This window comes from Podarcis vaucheri (genome assembly GCF_965113315.1).
Source record: "Podarcis vaucheri genome assembly, chromosome: 5".
NCBI lineage: Eukaryota > Metazoa > Chordata > Lepidosauria > Squamata > Lacertidae > Podarcis > Podarcis vaucheri.
The window spans coordinates 53,807,737-53,826,478 of record NC_138763.1 but is presented as its reverse complement, the minus strand read 5'-3'; the positions used below and the strand labels follow the sequence as shown (position 1 = coordinate 53,826,478).

At 42.1% G+C, this 18,742-nt stretch overlaps 1 protein-coding gene across 2 annotated transcripts in view; it reads left to right on the top strand.

Moving 5' to 3' along the window:
• Positions 1-18,742, top strand: part of SHTN1 (shootin 1) — a 64,224-nt gene that overhangs the window by 36,180 nt on the left and 9,302 nt on the right. For both annotated transcript variants that reach the window (XM_082222670.1, XM_082222671.1), the window contains exons 9-16: positions 7-153; positions 3,515-3,668; positions 6,631-6,748; positions 10,619-10,701; positions 11,930-12,036; positions 13,871-13,924; positions 16,819-16,939; positions 17,625-17,796. In XM_082222670.1, coding sequence (XP_082078796.1) covers positions 7-153; positions 3,515-3,668; positions 6,631-6,748; positions 10,619-10,701; positions 11,930-12,036; positions 13,871-13,924; positions 16,819-16,939; positions 17,625-17,796 — 956 coding nt within the window. The remainder of the gene's footprint in view (positions 1-6; positions 154-3,514; positions 3,669-6,630; positions 6,749-10,618; positions 10,702-11,929; positions 12,037-13,870; positions 13,925-16,818; positions 16,940-17,624; positions 17,797-18,742) is intronic.

Sequence of the window (18,742 nt, the reverse complement as noted above, 5' to 3'; positions counted from 1 at the left end):
TGGTAGATGTTTATTGAACAAAAAACACTGAAGCGGCAAAGTCAGCTTCTCCTGCAAAATGCTGGCCCCGACGAACAGCTTTTGAAAGCTCTGGATGAAAATGCCAAGCTGAATCAAATACTGGAGGAAGAGAGGCTGCAACACCAGCAAAAGGTAAGCACTGTACTTTCCAGAGACTGTGGTGTGCTTTGTTTCTGACGCCTGTCTTCCCAAACTGAAGAATATATAGTAAGCAGAAGTAGCTCACTGAGTGGGACAGAGCTTTGGGCCACTGTTGCTTAATGGGAGGGAGAAGGGGAGAGGTGAGGCAGTGGGGAGGTCAGTGCAGTGCAAACACACCAACTAAGCCAGGCATCCCCAAACTCGGCCCTCCAGATGTTTTGGGACTACAACTCCCATTATCCCTAGCTAACAGGACCAGTAGTCAGGGATGATGGGAACTGTAGTCCCAAATCACCTGGAGGGCCGAGTTTGGGGATGCCTGAACTAAGGCAATCCAGCACCCCTGCTAGTGTGTTTGCACCATAGTTCCCTTTCCCCAACTCCTCTGTTTCTTCTTCCCAGTAAGCAACCGTGACCCACCTGCCAGGAAGCTAGGGTAGTGGCTCTGACCCGCCTTGCCAGCCACTTCTGATTGTAAGTTATCAAGTTGGTTTAATTTAGTTTAGGTTATCCCATTGACATACCACTTCACACATCCAGAGGGGTCCTGAAGCAATTTATAATAATAAAATTTCAAATGCATTAAAAAGCCAATAAAACATTACAAATATGAAACACTAAAAGTGGTCGTCCAACTAAAAAGTTGTCTAAACCAGCGTGAAATATCCATCCCCTTCTGCACCCAGACATTGTTAGATTCTGGACTCCACAGTGAAGCTTTAACAGTGTAATTGGGGGAAGGTTCTGACCACCCTTCCAAAGTGGGTGCTAAAGGGGCTAAGCCATAGGGGTAACGCAGCCAGCCGTTCTTGGGCTGGAAGACCGGGACTGTCTGGGGGTTGGACTAGATGACGTTTGGGTCCCTTCCAAATCTACAATTCTGTGATTCTTGGGCTTAACGAGAATGCCTGGGTCTCCAGAGAGGAGCTTGTAATTGTTTTGTAAACTCCCTGCTCCCCCCCCCTTTTTTTTTTTGCTGCTGCTGCAGCAAACTAAGGACCCATCCACACTACCATTTGTACTGTAATTTCAAGTCATGGGTCCAAGTGCTTTTATTTGTCCCATTGCTTTCCCCAGGGAAATCCATTTTTCCCTGCTGACTCAGAACAATCCACCAAAAGCTCAGCTGACGTTTGTTCCGATTTAGCAGTAAACAGCGGGTTCTCCCAAGGAAAGTGGCTGATAAAAAGAAGAAAGTCTTGGACCTGTGACTTGAAATCATTGGACAAGTATGGATGGACCATAAGTCAAAGGTTTTCCTTAGTGCATACTCCAAACCCAGAGTCATAGTTAAGCTCTCTCCAGACTAATCAGGTGCTGTAACTAAGAGCAATTTTTGATGCAGGTTGGCACAGTGCAGTAGTAAAAAGAACTGGGCCGTGAGCTCTTTTCCAGAAGCCCCACATGCTCAGACAGTTGTCTAAGGCAGAGATTGGCTTAGCATAACAAGCAAAACAGGCCACTGAGACACCACACTGTGGCCTTTAAAAGGAGGAGGGAGCTTCTGGGCATCTCTTCAAATAAACAGGAAATGTGTTCCATTGTCTTTTAAGTCCTAATGAAAGAAAGCAGGCTAACAAGCTACATATGCAAAGCAGGTGATACACACATGAACAAATGGCACCGGAAGTATTTGGAATATTCTGGAGATGAATTATTTGGATTTCTATTGGTTTGAATTTGGTGGAGATTTTAGCAATCTACAGTACTGGAAGCAATTACTAAGTTGTTTGGATAATAGTTAAAATTGAAGCCATGTTATTTCCCCCAATTTTTAGGAATAGTAAAAAGAAAGCAGCGATTGCTTCAAAAACATAATGCACACATGTTTGTGTATTTATACATTGGGAGTAATTCCCAGATTCTGGGAAAGGATTGTTTTCCAAATTTGTTCAAATTGTGTACAGGGGCAGAGAGGTCTTTATTTTACCGTGTCTCAGCCCTTCAACTTGACTATTCTATAATTCACCCATTGCAAACAGCAGGGGTTAAAGAAAGAGTGTGCAAATAATAACATTTAACAAAGGCAACCATTTAATAACTTACATTAGTGTTTTATTGCTTGAGATAAAAAAAAAACATGTAAGAAGGTGTACGCTCCCCTCTTTTAAATCCTCTTTAAAACATTTAGGCACTACAGAATTGAAGTGTTTTGTAAAATAATAATTGACAAAACAACATTCTAGTTGAATACAAACCAAATTATAAGATCTTCATGGCTCTCCAAGGGGGAGATTTTTGTCCTGTTCTTCATATATTTTGATTAACTGCTTGTGCCAACATTGGGCTAGATGAATGGATTTTCTGATTTTAAGCAACTGACAGGCATCTCAGGAAATTAACCATTCTGCAGGTATAAAATCTGGCTTGTGACATGGTTTTCAGTAGTAGTTATGCCCAATGCTGTAGCCACAAGAGTGGAGTATACAATAGTTCAGGCTGTAGCTTCAAAACAGAGTAATATCCAACTAAGTCATACTAATAAGAACAGACCTGCTAAAATCGATGAACTCAAGTTTCTCAAGTCCAGGCATCCCCAAACTCAGCCCTCCAGATGTTTTGGGACTAGGGATGATGGGAGTTGTAGTTCCAAAACTTCTGGAGGGCTGAGTTTGGGGGTGCCTGCTCAAGTCTATCGAGTTCCATGTGTCTACTCTATGATTAATGTTTACTCTAAGCCTGGAGCTGGTGTGAAATGGAAGAAAAAATTGTCAGTTCTCTTCCTCCATTGATCTGCCCTTGGAAGACTTAGGATGCACTCATGGATCCCACTCTCCCATGACCACTCTTAGGATTGCATTATAAAACTTGGAAATTCTGGAGTAGAACAGATTTCAAACAAACAACCCAATACATTCATAAATGCTACAAATGCTTCCTCATTTTGAGCATGTTTTTTAAACCTTGAACTATTAAGCACTGGGTTTGAATAACAACATTTAGAGTATGGTGGTACCTTAGAAGTCGAATGGAATCCGTTCCAGAAGTCCGTTCAACTTCCAGAACGTTCGGAAACCAAAGCACAGCTTCTGATTGGCTGCAGGAAGCTCCTGCAGCCAATCGGAAGCCCTGTCAGACGTTCGTGTTCCAAAGAACATTAGCAAAACGGAACATTCACTTCTGGGTTTGTTCAGGAGCCAAAACATCCGAATACCAAGGCGTTTGGGATCCAAGGTTCGGCAGTATTCCTGTTACATATTGTCAGGATCCCAGTTTTTCTACTGCCAGATAATTTTTTGGGTTCTGGGGAATCATTAGCTTGACTTGATTGGGTGTGCTTCTTCGTTAAGTTGGTGAGTGGGACAAAACAAGATGTTGATTTTCATTGCAATTTTGTATTTGTCAATAACAGGTTGAAGAACTGGAGGAACAATTAGCTAATGAGGTCTTGAATAAGGAAATCAAATCCCTTAAGCAGCAGCTAGAACTTTTAGAAGAAGATAAAAAGGAATTAGAGGAAAAATACCAGAGTGCTGAAGAAAAAGTAAAAAACCTAAAGCATTCAGGTAAAATATCGAATAAATTTGATACCATATTCAATCTTAGTATGATGGATGCAAAACAGATAGAAATGTGAACTCCAGTTAAGACATAACCATGTTGTTTCATGATAATCAGTGCTTGGAGTTTTCAAGCTTTATTATTGACTAGAACTTCATAAATATGTGTTTTGTAATGTATGTTTACAAAAGAAAGCAGGCTGTCTCTCTGTGTGTGTTTTGGATTGAGTGGAAGCATCCCACTGCTCATTTCACCTGGCTGAGGGGTAGAGGCCTGTTGGTGGTATCCCCGCCATTGGAAAGTCCCCAAACAGGGTGTTCTAAGGACAGTGAGGAGCTGAGCCAGCCAGGGATTGGCTGAATCTTGATCCAGTCCTCCAGTCCTTGTGGCCAGCACTGGACTTGCTATGCACCCTATCAGTGCATCAGCCTGGAGCTTGTGCAGGGCTTGGTTGCCCTCCCACCACTTTCTCTGTGGCCACCGTGAGTGGCTGGATTGTGGATGTAGTTGCTCCACAGGCAGGGGTGAGTGAGTTTGGATTGCAGCCTTAGCTAGTTGCACTTATTCTCCATTCAAACCAGCAGGATGTAAGTTGCATCACGACCACCTTGTCTAACCCTTTTGTATTCACTCAGTTGGTATTCTTTCTTCCAAATGCAAAAGTCACATAGGGATTAAAAAAAATATCCTCACGACATTCTAGTTGCAGAAGTTATTAGTATATTCCAAGAAATGATTTAGCGCTTTGCAGTGAGAGTTGGGAAGCAACAACACGTTATGTGCCCTTGTGCGACTGACATTTTAAAAAGTAAATGCTGTGTCGAAGGCTATGCAGAAGGAATTAGCTTTGCAACTCCCATGGGTGTTAATGGCTAAAATCCATGGGAGCTGCGTGGCTAATTCCCTGCACATCAGGCAAAACATTTACCCCTCACTATCTGACTGTAGAAACCGTCTGACTTGCTGGCTATTATTTGTCCAGTTTATAGGCTAAAGCAAGACATCAGGAGCACTGACAAAACCACTTAGAATGCATACAGTATGGATAAACTACTGTAATTTAGTTGTTACCAAAGACTTATTTGCCAGGATGGTGCCTGACCAGCTTACAGCATCGTACCTATTAAATGCTAAAAACTGTAATTTACTACTCTTTATCTAAGATTGCCATTTCTTAATAAATTCAAAATACAGTTACCAGCAGGGGAAGTACTGTTTAACTATCCTAAAGCAGCTGGATTACGTGGATGGAAAATGTCAAAAGAAAAACATACTAATGCCTTTGTGCAAGGTCCTAAAACTGTTTTACAGTGTTGTGTGTTAAATTAATCACAGCCTTGTAAAGTGACTGGAAAACCTATGGAAATTACCAAGGGAACCCACTCAGGGACCACTATAGGACACAAAATAAATTACCTGAGTATATGTATTGACTACATTTCAACTTGATGGCGTCCTTTAATGGCTGCCACATTCAGCTATTATCTGAACGATAAAAATAATGGTTGTTTACTGTATCAAAAAGTGAGAAGGAAGAAGCCACTAATGATTCTTCAGGGATTTCAAAGTGGTAGCATGCCCACCAGAGCTACGTATTATGAAATACGAGTAAAGAAAACCAGTTATCAGTACAAAAACATTTAGTTTTAAGAGCCAAAGCTGGTTGCTTTTCCCAGCATGCAATTGTGTGTCCTAGATTTAGCTTCCAAGTTTAGCAACAGAGACCAGCCGAAAAGAACACTATTAAGTTGGACCCATGGACTCAGAAAAAAGAGAGAAATGATGCTTCTATGGAATCCATACGTTTTCATTTGACTTCAGTGATCCTTTATTTGCAAAGGACCTGGATGTAGATCTTTTCATCCCTCCTAATTGTTACTCCAACACTCCATTAAACATTGAACATGCAAAAGGGAAACCATAGACTATATATTTAGGGAGTGCTATGGTCAGAGAGGTGTTTTCTCCAAGAAAACTAAGCAGACAGCTTCTTTACCTTCAGGAGCAAAAGTCTGGCACATGACGGCAACAGCCATCACATTTCCTCTCATACTTCAATTAAAAAATTCTTGCTTCCTCATTAGAATAGCACTAGGAACTGCTGTCCCTGCTTGTGTTGCTCACCAAGCCCACCTACAGGAGGAAGTGGGTGGCAGTGCAGGGCAAAGAAGGGAAAGACTTTGTCCTCCTCATTTCCCTTTCCAGTGCAAATGACAGTGGGCTCTTGGATTTGGGCGCAAGCTGTGGGGGGGGGGAGTTTTGGGTGAACTGTGGTGTGTGTGTGTATGAGAGAGAGAGAGAGAGAGAGAGAGAGAGAGAGAGAGAGAGAGAGAATGACAGGGAGCGTGTGAAAGCCTGCCTGAACCCAGCCACTTGGCTGCCTGGACATTTGAGCAAACAGGCAGGTGGCAGTGGTAAAACAGGGAAGACTTGCCTGGGCCACCTGGCTGCCTGCTCACTCATCGACTTGCTCTGCCATCCTGCTCAGTCGAGTTGTCTGCTTGCTTTTCTTGCTATTGGTCCATTTGCTATCATGCTATATACAGTTTGCATGGTCGCCTGTTGACGACCACACAAATGGCAGCGTGATGACATTTTCTCCTCACAAAAATACTAAGATAATAAGAAAACAGACAGTGATAGAAGAGAGAGGCAGTGATATCTTCATCCTAGATATTTTAATAAAATCTCCAAAATGCAGGTTTTTTGTTTTTTGTTTTTTTTTTTGTTTTTTGTTTTTTTTTACAATGTGAAATTATTTCTGTATGGGATACTTACTTACTGACTCTCAGTACCTAATTGATTCTGACAAGCTGTATCTGGGGTTTCACATAGTCCACTGGGCTGTTAATCCATTTGCATTTTATAGGACTTTCTTTTTATTTTGCCAACCCCCTTCATGCATCATTTAAATACACACGGGTAGAAGAGCATTTTAGCTGAGGACTCAATTTTGTTTCTGTGCAGTTGAAGAGCTTCAAAAAAGAATACACCAATCAGAAAATGTTATACCACCACCACCACCACCACCACCTCCTCCTCCTCCTCCTCCTCCTCTTCCTCCTCCACCTCCAAATCCAATAAGGTAAGTAAAATTATATACTTACTGATTCTTAACACTGTTTGCTTAGACAGAAGTCTGAGTGGCCAGGATGAAGGGGTTGCATTACAGCCCTGGCCTCCTGATAGTGACACTGCAACCACTTACTGAGGTGGCAGGGAGGTCAGAGCTGTGCAGGTGAGTGGCGGGGGAACCGGATTGTCTCCACAGGTGTGCCCTCACAGTGCCATGCTCCTCACCACCTCTCTCCTCTCCCTTTCCCTTCTGGTAAGTGGCAGCAGTGCTACAGCTGCATTGCCGTGATCTCTGCCCGCTGCTCCTGGTCAGAAGTATATGATTTTAGGACAGGGGTTGGCAACATGTGGCCCATGGGCCAGAAGCAGCCCATGGAGGCCCACGAGCCACCCCAGAACCGAGCCACCCCCTCATCGAATCCTGGCACGCTGCGCTAACCCAACACAGGTCTCTTCCGCAGCTTCAGAAATCGCTTTTTTGCATGCGCAGATGCCAAAAATCGCTTCTGCGCAGGCGTGATTTTTTCCGGTGTCTGGGCTTGTGCAGAAGCAATTTCTGGCATCAAAGAGATGCACAGACACGATTTCCGGCGCTGCGCTGGTCCGACCCACAATCTCCGCAGGAGTGATCCGGCCCAGGTAAGGTAAACCTTGCCAACCCCTGTTTTAGGAGTTAATTAAAAGCATATTGAGGATAAGCATGCACTTTTGCCTCCTAGGAAGGAAAACAGGTTGGGTGACTGGATGAAACCAATTTCAAATATATATACTCAGTTCATATGTAATTTCTACAAATTTAACCTGTTGCATAACCCATTCTGCAGGACAATCAGGCTGTTAATACCTGTCTGCTTTGGGAGTTGGTGAGCTCTTTGCTGGAGGTCAGAGGCTGGGCAACCATCTTTCAAGGATCCTGCGTTATAACAGGAAGCTGGATTAAATGATCTCCAAGGTCCCTTCTAACTCTAAAATGCTATAATTATATTAATCATCCAGTCTACTAGCAGTATATCCCGCTGCCTATATGCAGGTGATCTCAGGAATCAGCCATGCACTGCCATTAAGAAGTTTGGAGTTATTCTCTTTGTCTCAAAGCAAAATTATGGCAGGTGGTTTACAGGGGTCCTGGGACATTGCATGAATCCAAACCCATTAAAACATAGTAATTGTTAGCTGCGTGTGCTTAGCATTCAGCAAGAACAGACATTATAACATAGGGGAAAAATTGTAAGGATGAATGCTTCCTTGCAATTTATTGTTCCAAACTTTCTGAACAAGAGTGGTTTTCAATACATGTATCAATGTGTAACTTAAATATGTGCAGTTTTAATGGAAACCTAGCCTGCCATAAAGCATCCAATTCAGTCACATGAATTCCCAAATAGCCCTGTTTTGTAAGCCTCCTGTTTCTACCTTCCTTTTGCCTCATGTGATTTGCTTAATCTTTTTACTCACCCAACTGCTTTATTTACTTCCAGTGCAATTTAAGTCTATTTGACGAGAACAGCTACTCCGTTGATTCTTTGCATGCCATGCTCCCAGTGTGCTCAGTACTGTATCTCTTAAAAGCCTTTCTGTGGTATTCCAAAACCAGGCAGGAGTATAATCCGTTTTAAATCTATGAAGTGCTTAATGCAGAATAATATTCACACATGATCTAAAGCCTGGATGAAGGCACACTGTAGGTTCGTGTTTTCAACAACTGAATGAATGATATCTTAAATCATCATTATAAAGCTATTTATTGTCTGTTTAAGATATTCTGTTTTTTAATGTTTGATGTTTTATTGTGTTTTTATATATGCTGTAAGGAAACCAAGCCAGACGGGTGGGATATACCGGTAAATAATAAAATTGTTGTTGTTGTTGTTTATATGCTGCTCATCTGACTGGGTTGCCCCAGCCTCTCTGGGTGGCTTCCAGAAAAATATAAAACAAATAAAACAAATAAAACATCAAACATTAAAATGTCCCTCCGCCTTCAGATGTCTTCTAAAAGTCATATAGTTGCTTATCTGTTGGACATCTGATGGGAGGGTGTTTCACAGGGTGGGCGCCACTACTGAGAAGGCCCTCTGCCTGGTCCCCTGTAACTTCACTTCTCACAATGAGGGAACCGCCAGAAGGCCCTCAGCGCTGGACATCAGTGTCCAGGCAGAATGATGGGGGTTATTATTAGTTATTTTTATTATTTTTTGTGTAACCTAAAACATTCCAGATCTAAAATTGTTAACTGATTGTGGAAGATTTTTTTGCATGCTTTCTTACATTTGATGAGCACAGTTAATAATAGTAGCTATATTTCCATCAGATAGTCTGCTGGACACACTGATTAAACTATTATCGTAAAACTTAATTAACCCTTAACTCTTGTCTGGTTTCTGGTAGTGAGATTGAAGTTGGAAAGGGGTTTGATTCTAGCTTGGTATTATATACTAATAAAGAAGATATTAAGTGTTTGATGGGGAAAAATATTTTCACCACGGTACTTGAAAAACCAACTTGTTTTGTACAATCCTGCCCAAGAATTGAGATCTTCCAACTGCCTCTTCAGTGATTCATAAGCTGATAGTGTGTGAAAGGGCTTTTTCTGTGGTGGCCCCACCACTTTGTGGCCTCACTCTTTTCTCAATTTGTTCATATTTTATGGTGTGTTTTTGTTGTTATTTTTCTTGTTTTACTGTCAACTTCTCTGATCTCATGGAGGGAGAATGGAAAATAAATAATTTTAAATAGATAAATAAATGCATCTAGCTTCCTTTTAAGAGAGACAGGGATAGGCATCCTTTCTGTCCATTATACTTGTAATAGACATTGCACTATTGTCACTGGCACACTTCACAAAGGATAAAATATGGTTGGGGCACACTTTGATCCTTTTTAACACAGAGAATGAAAATTGGTCAATTTCAATTTAATCAGCATGCAACCTGTCATGCAGGTTAGCCTTTATGCTTTGGAAGAGTTCTTGCCGTTCTCAAATGTGCTTATCCTCCAAACATTGCAGGCAATTGTGGTGGCTGTTTCAAAGATCACTGGATTGATTTATTCATTTGCCTGCCATTTAGCATTTTAAAAGGTGCTCAAGACATCCAGGTACAGACACATAATAATAACAACAGCTCCTCCTATTCCCCCCTTTAAGGCATGTTGAAAGCTTTTTGTATTAAAGTAAAAGGAAAGGAGGAAGGAATGACAGCAAACCTCTCATATTTGGTCAAATATTGACTTGGCAGTGCCTGTTTAAGATTAATATCATGCCTTGCAGATTGAACCAAAAGCATAGATAATGTGAGGGTTTTTATTTTCTGTTCTCATTTTGTTTGTTTACCAGTAGCCCTATTCCAGCAAATACATACTGTCGAAACGAGGGGACAATATAGAGGCTCCCTGCTGGGTGGCATTGTTCTCTGGAGTGTAATGCGTTATGTTAACGTTCCTAACCCTTCAATTTTTTATTGTGTGAGAAGGCTTTATTTTGTCACACATGTCACGGTGCCATGTTACCTTTTAATATTCAGATCTTGAGTGTTTTGCACTATGCCTTGTCAACAGCAATCGTGAAACAAATAATATGTTCTCTGTATTTTTAAAATCTTTTTTTTAAGGAGGTGTGACATTTCTGCCTCTGCCTAGAAGTGTTTGAACACTCATGTCAATTAGAAAGCTTAGCTGTTTGTCGGTTAATGCTCTTTCCACAATGCATGTCATAGGAACAATGCATGTCATAGGAACAGGCCCCGATTCTACATGTGTTTGTTATGTCTTCTTGTCAAACGGGACTACGGGCAACTAAGCGGGCTAAGTTGGTTCTGAAAGTGCAGGTGTCAGGTTCAAGAGAAAGCTTGAGTGACTGTCTTCCATCTTTACTTTGTGAAAGGTCACTGATGTCAATGATTCGTAAGAAGTCTCATGCAAATAGCAGCATGGCGAAGAAAGAAAAGGCATCTCAGCAAGGCTCAGGTACAGCACATTTTCCTCCCAGCAAAATGAACCTTGTTCCTAGTTCAATAAGGTGCTATCTGAGCTTTTCATTTCACTTCACACAGTGCATCATCGGAACTATGGAACCTTTTTGCGTTAGAGGTAGTGATGGCCACCATCTTGGATGGGTTTAAAACAGGACTGGGCAAATTCATGTAGGATAAGGTTATCAATGGCTGCTAGCCATGAGGACTATGCTCTGCCTACATGATCCAAGGTAGTAATGCTTCTGTATACCAGTTGCTGCAAACCATAGGAGGGAAGAGTGCTCCCGTGCTCGGGTCCTGCTGAAATCTGATTGGCCACTGTGAGAATTGGGTGATGGGCTAGATCAGGCATCCCCAAACTCGGCCCTCCAGGTGTTTTGGGACTACAATTCCCATTATCCCTGACCACTGGTCCTGTCAGCTAGGGGTGATGGGAGTTGTAGTCCCAAAACATCTGGAGGGCTGAGTTTGGGGATGCCTGGGCTAGATGGACCACTGGCGTCATCCAGCAGGGCTATTATGCTCCTGTGTTCTTGAATTGTAAGAGCCATTTTTAGCCCTTTTCAGTCATTCAAGCAATGAGGAGGAGATCAGGGTTGTGTACACTAGCTTCATCCATATCCCAGTGCCCATCTCCCGTGGCCTTCCGTGTGTTGGAGGGCAAATGTGTGCAGCAGGGAGCCAATTTAGGGCAGTAGCTGTGTGTCTTCAGGTTCTGAACCACCGTCTCCACAGTCTTCACTGTGGCAGCCCCTAATCTGTAGAACTCCCTCCCCACAGAGGTGTATCTGACACCTTCATTATACAGCTTTCAGTAAATGCTGAAGATGCCACCTGTTCACCTTGGCATTTGACACTTGAGATGTATATTTTTTGGACCCACCTTATTTTTCTAAATCAAAAACTGCTAGTAGAATTCCAGGTTAACTTGGTACAAGTCAAAGCATTGAGTGAGTAGTAGCATGAACACCTAATATGAGCTGGCAAAGTGGCAAAGTAATATGAAATATATTAAAATAATAATTAAAAAATAACCATCTCCCTTCCAAATCCCATCCTTAATTCTAGCCTTATAACTTCTGTTGTACGGTTTGGAAATCAATATTCTTAAGCAGTGAGTCAGGAAGGCTCTTTCTGGCTCTTTGTTTTCCTCAATTTACAATGAAAGGAAGGAACCTCCTGAAAGAAAGTAATTTGAGTTTTTTGTTGTTTTGCAACAGGAGAAGTATCGGATCTGAAGAGACAAGCTGTTGAAGAAATGATGGATAGAATTAAAAAGGGGGTTCACCTTAGACCTGTTAATCAGACCAACCGTTCTAAGACAAAGGTTTGTTAACAACTTGCGTGTAAAACATGCCAGGGGGATAACTGTGTTATTATAAAATACATGCTCTGTTCCAGGAGAGTAGAAGGGTCCTGAAGCTCCTCTAGTGCAGTGTGCTTCAACCTTAAATCCCAAAATATTGTTGGACTATTGATAGATAAACTGTAGGTTGCTAAAAAGTAATCAGAGGGGTAGGCTCACTCTCCCAACTATCTCTTCAAACTGACCCCTAGCTAACGCCTGTGAAAGCAAGAGCTTGCCATAATCTGTCAGAAGGAATGGGGTTGATTATGTTGGGCAGAAGGAAAAGAGGGTAACAGTCGCTGAGGCACTCCAACCTGGATTGCAGAGTTAATGCAGCATTATATAACTACCGTATTTTTTGCACCATAACACTCACTTTTTTCCTCCTAGAAAATAAGGGGAAATGTCTGTGCGTGTTATGGAGCGAATGCCTGTGGGTGGATCTGCTGCAGTCGTGAGCAGAGGATCCATGGTTCCCCTTCCTCCTCCGTGGTTACAAAGCACGGATCCACATGGATCCTCAGGATTTTAGCATTGAGCTACTCCAAACTCACTGTCAGATCACATGTCTGTGGCCACAGCATGAACCACAAAAATCATATATCCACTATTTCGTTTAGAATATTTTTTTCCTTGTTTTCCTCCTCTAAAAACTCTGTGCGTGTTATAGTCTGGTGCGTGTTATAGAGCGAAAAATACGGTAATTTATAAGACCACACTCATTTATTTTCCCCTTCAAGGGGAGATGACCCAGGCAGATAGCAAAATAATAACTTTTTTGAAAGTTTCCCAAACCATTTTCTACTACAGTGGTGCCTTGCAAGACGAAAACATTCCGTTCCGCGAGTCTCTTCGTCTAGCGGTTTTTTCGTCTTGCGAAGCAACCCTATTAGCGGCTTAGCGGATTAGCGCTATTAGCGGTTTAGCGGCTATTAAAGGCTTAGCGGCTTAGTGGCTGAAAGGCTATTAGCGGCTTAGCGGCTTAGAAAAAGGGGTGGGAGCGGAAAAAATTGCAAGACTCGCAAGATGTTTTCGTCTTGCGAAGCAAGCCCATAGGGAAATTTGTCTTGAGAAGCGCATCAAAAAACGGAAAACCCTTTCGTCTAGCGGGTTTTTTGTCTTGCGAGGCATTCGTCTTGTGGGGCACCACTGTATTAAGGTTCATCTGATTTCTATTACTTCATTCAGAAGCAGTCACTGGGCGAGATCAAATTTCTGCGCTAGCTTCCTGCAAGGTAGGTCACTGCTGCTTACTGAGGTGGGGGGAGGTCAGTATTGTGCAAACACACCAGCAGAGCCAGTTCAGTGCTCCTGTCAGCATGTTTGCACCACACCAACCTCCCTTCCACCCCACCCCACTCCCTCCTAGTAGGCAACAGAAACCCACCTACTGGGAAGCTAGCATAGTCTAGTGTATTTCTTTGTGGTGAAAGAAATATCCTCTTCCAATATCCTTGCCTCCAGTTTTCCTCTTTTGCACACGTTAAGTGCTTTAGTCAATGTCTGCAAAATCACATTACCTAGATGGGTGTTTTGTTTTCATTTCGAGAGCCAGTGTGGTGTAGTGGTTAAGAATGGTAGTCACGTAATCTGGGAAACTGGGTTCGTTTCTCCGCTCCTCCACATGCAGCTGCTGGGTGACCTTGGGCCAGTCACACTTCTGTGAAGTCTCTCAGCCCCACTCACCTCACAGAGTGTTTGTTGTGGGGGAGGAAGGGAAAGGAGAATGTTAGCCGCTTTGAGACTCCTGAAGGGGAGTGAAAGGCGGGATATCAAATCCAAACTCTTCTTCTTCTTCTTCTTCTTCTTACAGCCAGAAGTACCCAAACCCTCTGAGAGTGCAATGAAAGAGTTAAAGGGAATTCTGGTAAGAAAAAGAGAGAAAACAACAACTTTGCATTATACTTTGTGTCCTTGTGTCATTGCTGAAAAGTGCCCCAAGGAAAACAAGATGGATGGATGCAGACAGATGTTCAGAATTATGTTTTCTTTTTCTTACTTAATTATGCGAGCTCATGTGACATTCCAAAGATTTCACCTAGGGATGGGGAAGAAATTCAGATCAAATGACATTTAATGGTGAACCTACCTAATTATCACATTCTGAAACAATTCACGAATTGAAACATGCCCATCATTCAAGTTTTGTGCTTCTCCAAATTTTACAGTGCAGTTCACCAGCCAAGCAATGGGTATAAAAATTAATATACTAGGGTAAAATGTGTATATAATGCATACATGTGTGAAAATAACATTAAAAATGCACTATATCAGGGGAAATTGCATGCAAAAATGCGTACATTAGGAGAAATCAGCACTTACATGCTGAGGAGACCTTTTTAAAAAATCACAAAGTAATATGGAAATGTGGAGTACCTAATTTAAGATTGGGGGAAATGAGAAACTGAAATTGACAGATTTACGCCTGCCTAATTTCAGCTGAATCTTAGTACCTGGTCTAATAGATCTAACTGGTTCCATGCAAATCGCTTCACTATGAAAAGTAAAAGGAACACTCGATAAAACCAACTTCTAGTGCATTTGCCAGGCTAGTCATTAGCACAGTGAGACAGGAAAAATAAGGTTGGGAGGTGTAAAGCTAAATCCTTATATGCATATTGTTACTGTGCTAATTATGCATTTTGTGTAGGTCTCCGTATAATTGTTGTAAACAAAGTGATATTAATTTGTTCCATTTCAAGCTTGATGTAAAACACCTTACTTTATTTCCTTTGCTACTAGATCTGTAGCATGAGCACAATACCAAGGAGTTACGTGTTAATAATATGCCTCCTCTGTTAAATTCAGAATGCTAACAAAATGCAGGATTTAAGTTAATTGAAGGAAACATTGCAAATTAAGTGCTGTTTTGCTGAAAACTTGAAAGATGTGCCAATTTTAAGAATTAATGTGCTGCATTTTCCATTTTCTTCCCAATAGTCAAGAGAAGCATGAGCACAATTGAGGTTTTACATGTGCAGGCTAGGAAATGCAGTTTAGTATTGGCCCTGCACCAGTTCCATGGGGAAGGAGACTAACTCTTCCCTTTGAAGAATCTGCAGTTGTGTGGCTTAATACATGCTCTCAACACATGCCCATTGGCTGGTTTGTGCCTGCCATGGAAGGTTAACTGGGTAGATCACACTTCATTGTGTGATAGGGTGGTTCCTACTTCCTTAAAGGAAGCAGTGATATGGTCATTCTTGAAAAAAACCAACCCTGGACTCAGAGGTTTATTCCAGCTGCTGCCCAATTACCAATAGACCTTTGTTAGGCAAGGTGATTGAGATGGTGGTAGGTATTCAGTTACAGATACAGTGGTACCCCGCAAGACGAATGCCTCGCAAGACGGAAAACCGGCAAGACGAAAGGGTTTACTGTTTTGGAGGCGCTTCGCAAGACGAATTTCCCTATGGGCTTGCTTCGCAAGACGAAAGCCCATAGGGAAATCTCCGGGGACCTGTTTTAAATTGCTGGCGGTCGGGAGCAAAGACTTTCGCCCACAGCCGGCCTTCAGAAGAGGTCCTGGACCTCTTCTGAAGGCCAGCGGGGGGCAAAAGTCTTTCCTCCCCCCCCCCGCCTGCCTTCCCAGGACAGCGGAGACTTCTCCGCTGCCCTGGGCGATCTTAAAATGCTGGCGGGCGGGAGCGAAGCGTTCCCTCCCGACCCCCAGCATTTTAAAATCGCCCCGGGACAGCAGGGGCTTTTAAAATGCTGGCGGTCGGCAGCAAAGCCCTCCTGTCCCCGGAGCTTGCGGGGCGGGAGGTGGGAAGAAGGGCTTTTCTTCCCACCGCCAGCCTTCAGAACAGCCTTCTGAAGGCTGGCAGTGGGAAGTAAAGCTCTTGTTCCCCCCCCCCCCAGCCTTCAGAAGAGGCCCGGGGACAGACTGTCCCCGGACCTGGTCTGAAGGCGGTTTCCCTAGGAACGCATTAATTGATTTTCAATGCATTCCTATGGGAAACCGTGCTTCGCAAGACGAAAAACTCGCAAGAAGAAAAAACTTGCGGAACGAATTAATTTCGTCTTGCGAGGCACCACTGTACTCTTGGATGAAGCTGATTATCTTGACCCATTCCAGCTCTGAGCTCAGACTAGAATTAGCCTTTGTATTCCTGATAGAAGACCTCCTTCAAGAGAGGAAGAAGGGTGTGTAACCCTGATGATTCTGCTGAATCTGTTGGTGGCTTCTGATGCCATTGATCATTGTAACATCTTGGACTGTCTCTATGAGTCAGCAGCTGAGGGCACTGTTTTATGGTGCTTTCACTTCTGCTTACAGGGTCGGTTCCAGAAAGTAGCATTAGGTGAGTGTGCCTTAACACTCTGTTAGTTGATCTCTGGGGGACACTGCACAATTTTGTCTCCAGTGTTATTTGATGTCTATATGAAGCTGCTGGTGGTGGTCATTGGGAGAACTGGGGCAAAGTGTCACCAGTATGCAACAGTATATCCTGGTGCCAAGCCATTCGTAGGTTGAAAGCATCAGCTTGAATTGTACATAGAAACAAACAAGGAGTGAATTTATTATTATTATCATTAATGCTGTTGAGATAAGTTCCAAGTGACCAGTTCCAGGCAATAATCAGGCTACTATATTCTGAGCCAACTGGACTTTTTATGTAGTCTTCAAGGGCAGCCCCATGTGTGAAGAATTTTTGGTAACCAAGTCAGGATTACATGCTTACCAGCAAATTTTGATGTATGGTTATGGCATCTTCTGTTGACTGTCACATGGCCGAACATTTTACTGATTTATTTTAGGAAACAATGAATACATCTGCAAGTTCAAGAAGCCTAAAATCCCTTGAGGCAGATAGTAATGAAACAGAATTAGAAAGAATTTTGCGGCTCAGGAAGGTGACAACCGATCAAGATAATAGCAGTAAGTTACCAAGATATTTTCTGATCCTGCAACTGAATTATGTTATCTCTTCAATGCTGTTCCAAAGGTCTAATTGCCTTCCTTTTGAAACCTTTAACATTTCAGCCCTCATTAATTGAGTGAGCTCTGATTGCTTTCCTGGCTGATCTATGGTCTCATAAGAGCTGCACTCTAACATCCCCAGCATTGTTCAGTAAAGCCATTCTAGGCAACCTTCTGCTCTGAAGTTCAGACACTGACACTAAAGCCATTGTGATCCTTTCCACCGATATGCTTTCTTTCCAATAGGTTCGTAAATTAACACCTGTGTATCATAGGAACAATAACGGATAGTTATCATATAAGCTTGTACATCAGGAATATGATTTCAGACTCATAGGAAATAAGAAAACCTTATTCGTTGTTCCAAGAGCAGTTGTACATACAAATAAAATGCTAATTATTTTCCAAAGTGAGCACATCCAGATAATACATCAGGGAAGAAAACCTTGAAAAAGTGTGTGTGTGTGTGTGTGTGTGTGTGTGTGTGTGTGTGTGTCTCTTAAGTGGCACAATCTTCAATAGAAAGTGGTGCATATAGTGATCAAAATTGATCTGGACTAATTAATGCTTTGGCACAATGCCACTCTATAAGTGTATAATAATGTAATTTAATAATGCAGATGCTGTATTCTTTGGGTTTTAGATCCAATTGGAATATTGGCTTCTTCTGAATCCAAATCTATGCCAGTGTTGGGTTCCATTGAAACACAGTCTGGATTGAACAAGAAAACTCTGGCAGCAGAACTTGGTCCCAGTTCTTCGGGGTCAGATGAAAAGTGTCACAAAATGGTTGAAAGCACAAGTTCCGACATTCAGTAAGTAGTTTATGTTTGTTGATGTTTCCCCTTGCAATGAGATCAAAAGTCATTAGGTCTTTCAAAACCCCTCCATTCAAAAATAGGGGTTGACATTGCAAGAACATCTAGACGTGTATGACACAGCAGGTATAAAACTATGACTTCCAAGCACAATCCAGAAAATAACATTTGCATTTTTAAAAAAGATTGTGATTACTGCTCATGTTCACTTGCATGATTTCTGTACCAAAGTAGACTGAAGCATTTGCATATCTCAGCTGTGGAAACTGGGAGCATGAAAAATTATTCCAGTCCTGGATCTTAGAGCCTTCTAGTTAATGGCCTAAATTTAATCTAGTTGGGATAACAAAGGCTTTGGGCATTACTCTCTGTGAAGATGGAAAACTGAAATATCGCTCTTTATATCATTAAATGTCATGATACGCTGTCTCTTATTTGTATTTCATTTTTCAGTGTTTGGGATGTATACATGTTCCCATTTAAATGTCAGCTGCAGTTCTTGGGTTGCCACAGTCCTGAATAACTGAATTATACTACTGCAAATTAGCCATTAACTAATTAGACAATATATCTCAGCAGCAGCAATGCATATTCAATTTTGCCAAGAATATGTGTATTTTCTTAGCCTAAGATGCAGCTGGCAATGCAACTTTTAATCAGCGGTAAACACAATGCTGAGCTACCTGGAGGTGTTGTGATCAAGAGCTTTGAAGCTTCCATCTGTTTGGCTGAATAAATCCGCAGTTTGGTTTGCCCAAGGTATTACCTGACTGTACATTTTCTTTCAAAGTGCTGTTTAATCATCAAAGAGTTAATCCTGCTTCAGAAATGCACACTTCAGACAGATCCGGTCGAGGGTCAGTTTGTTTTATAACAATCCCCAGCTTTCTATAAACTTCTCTGATGCTTTCCGTTTGGTCCTCTTTCCAGGATGTTAGGCAGT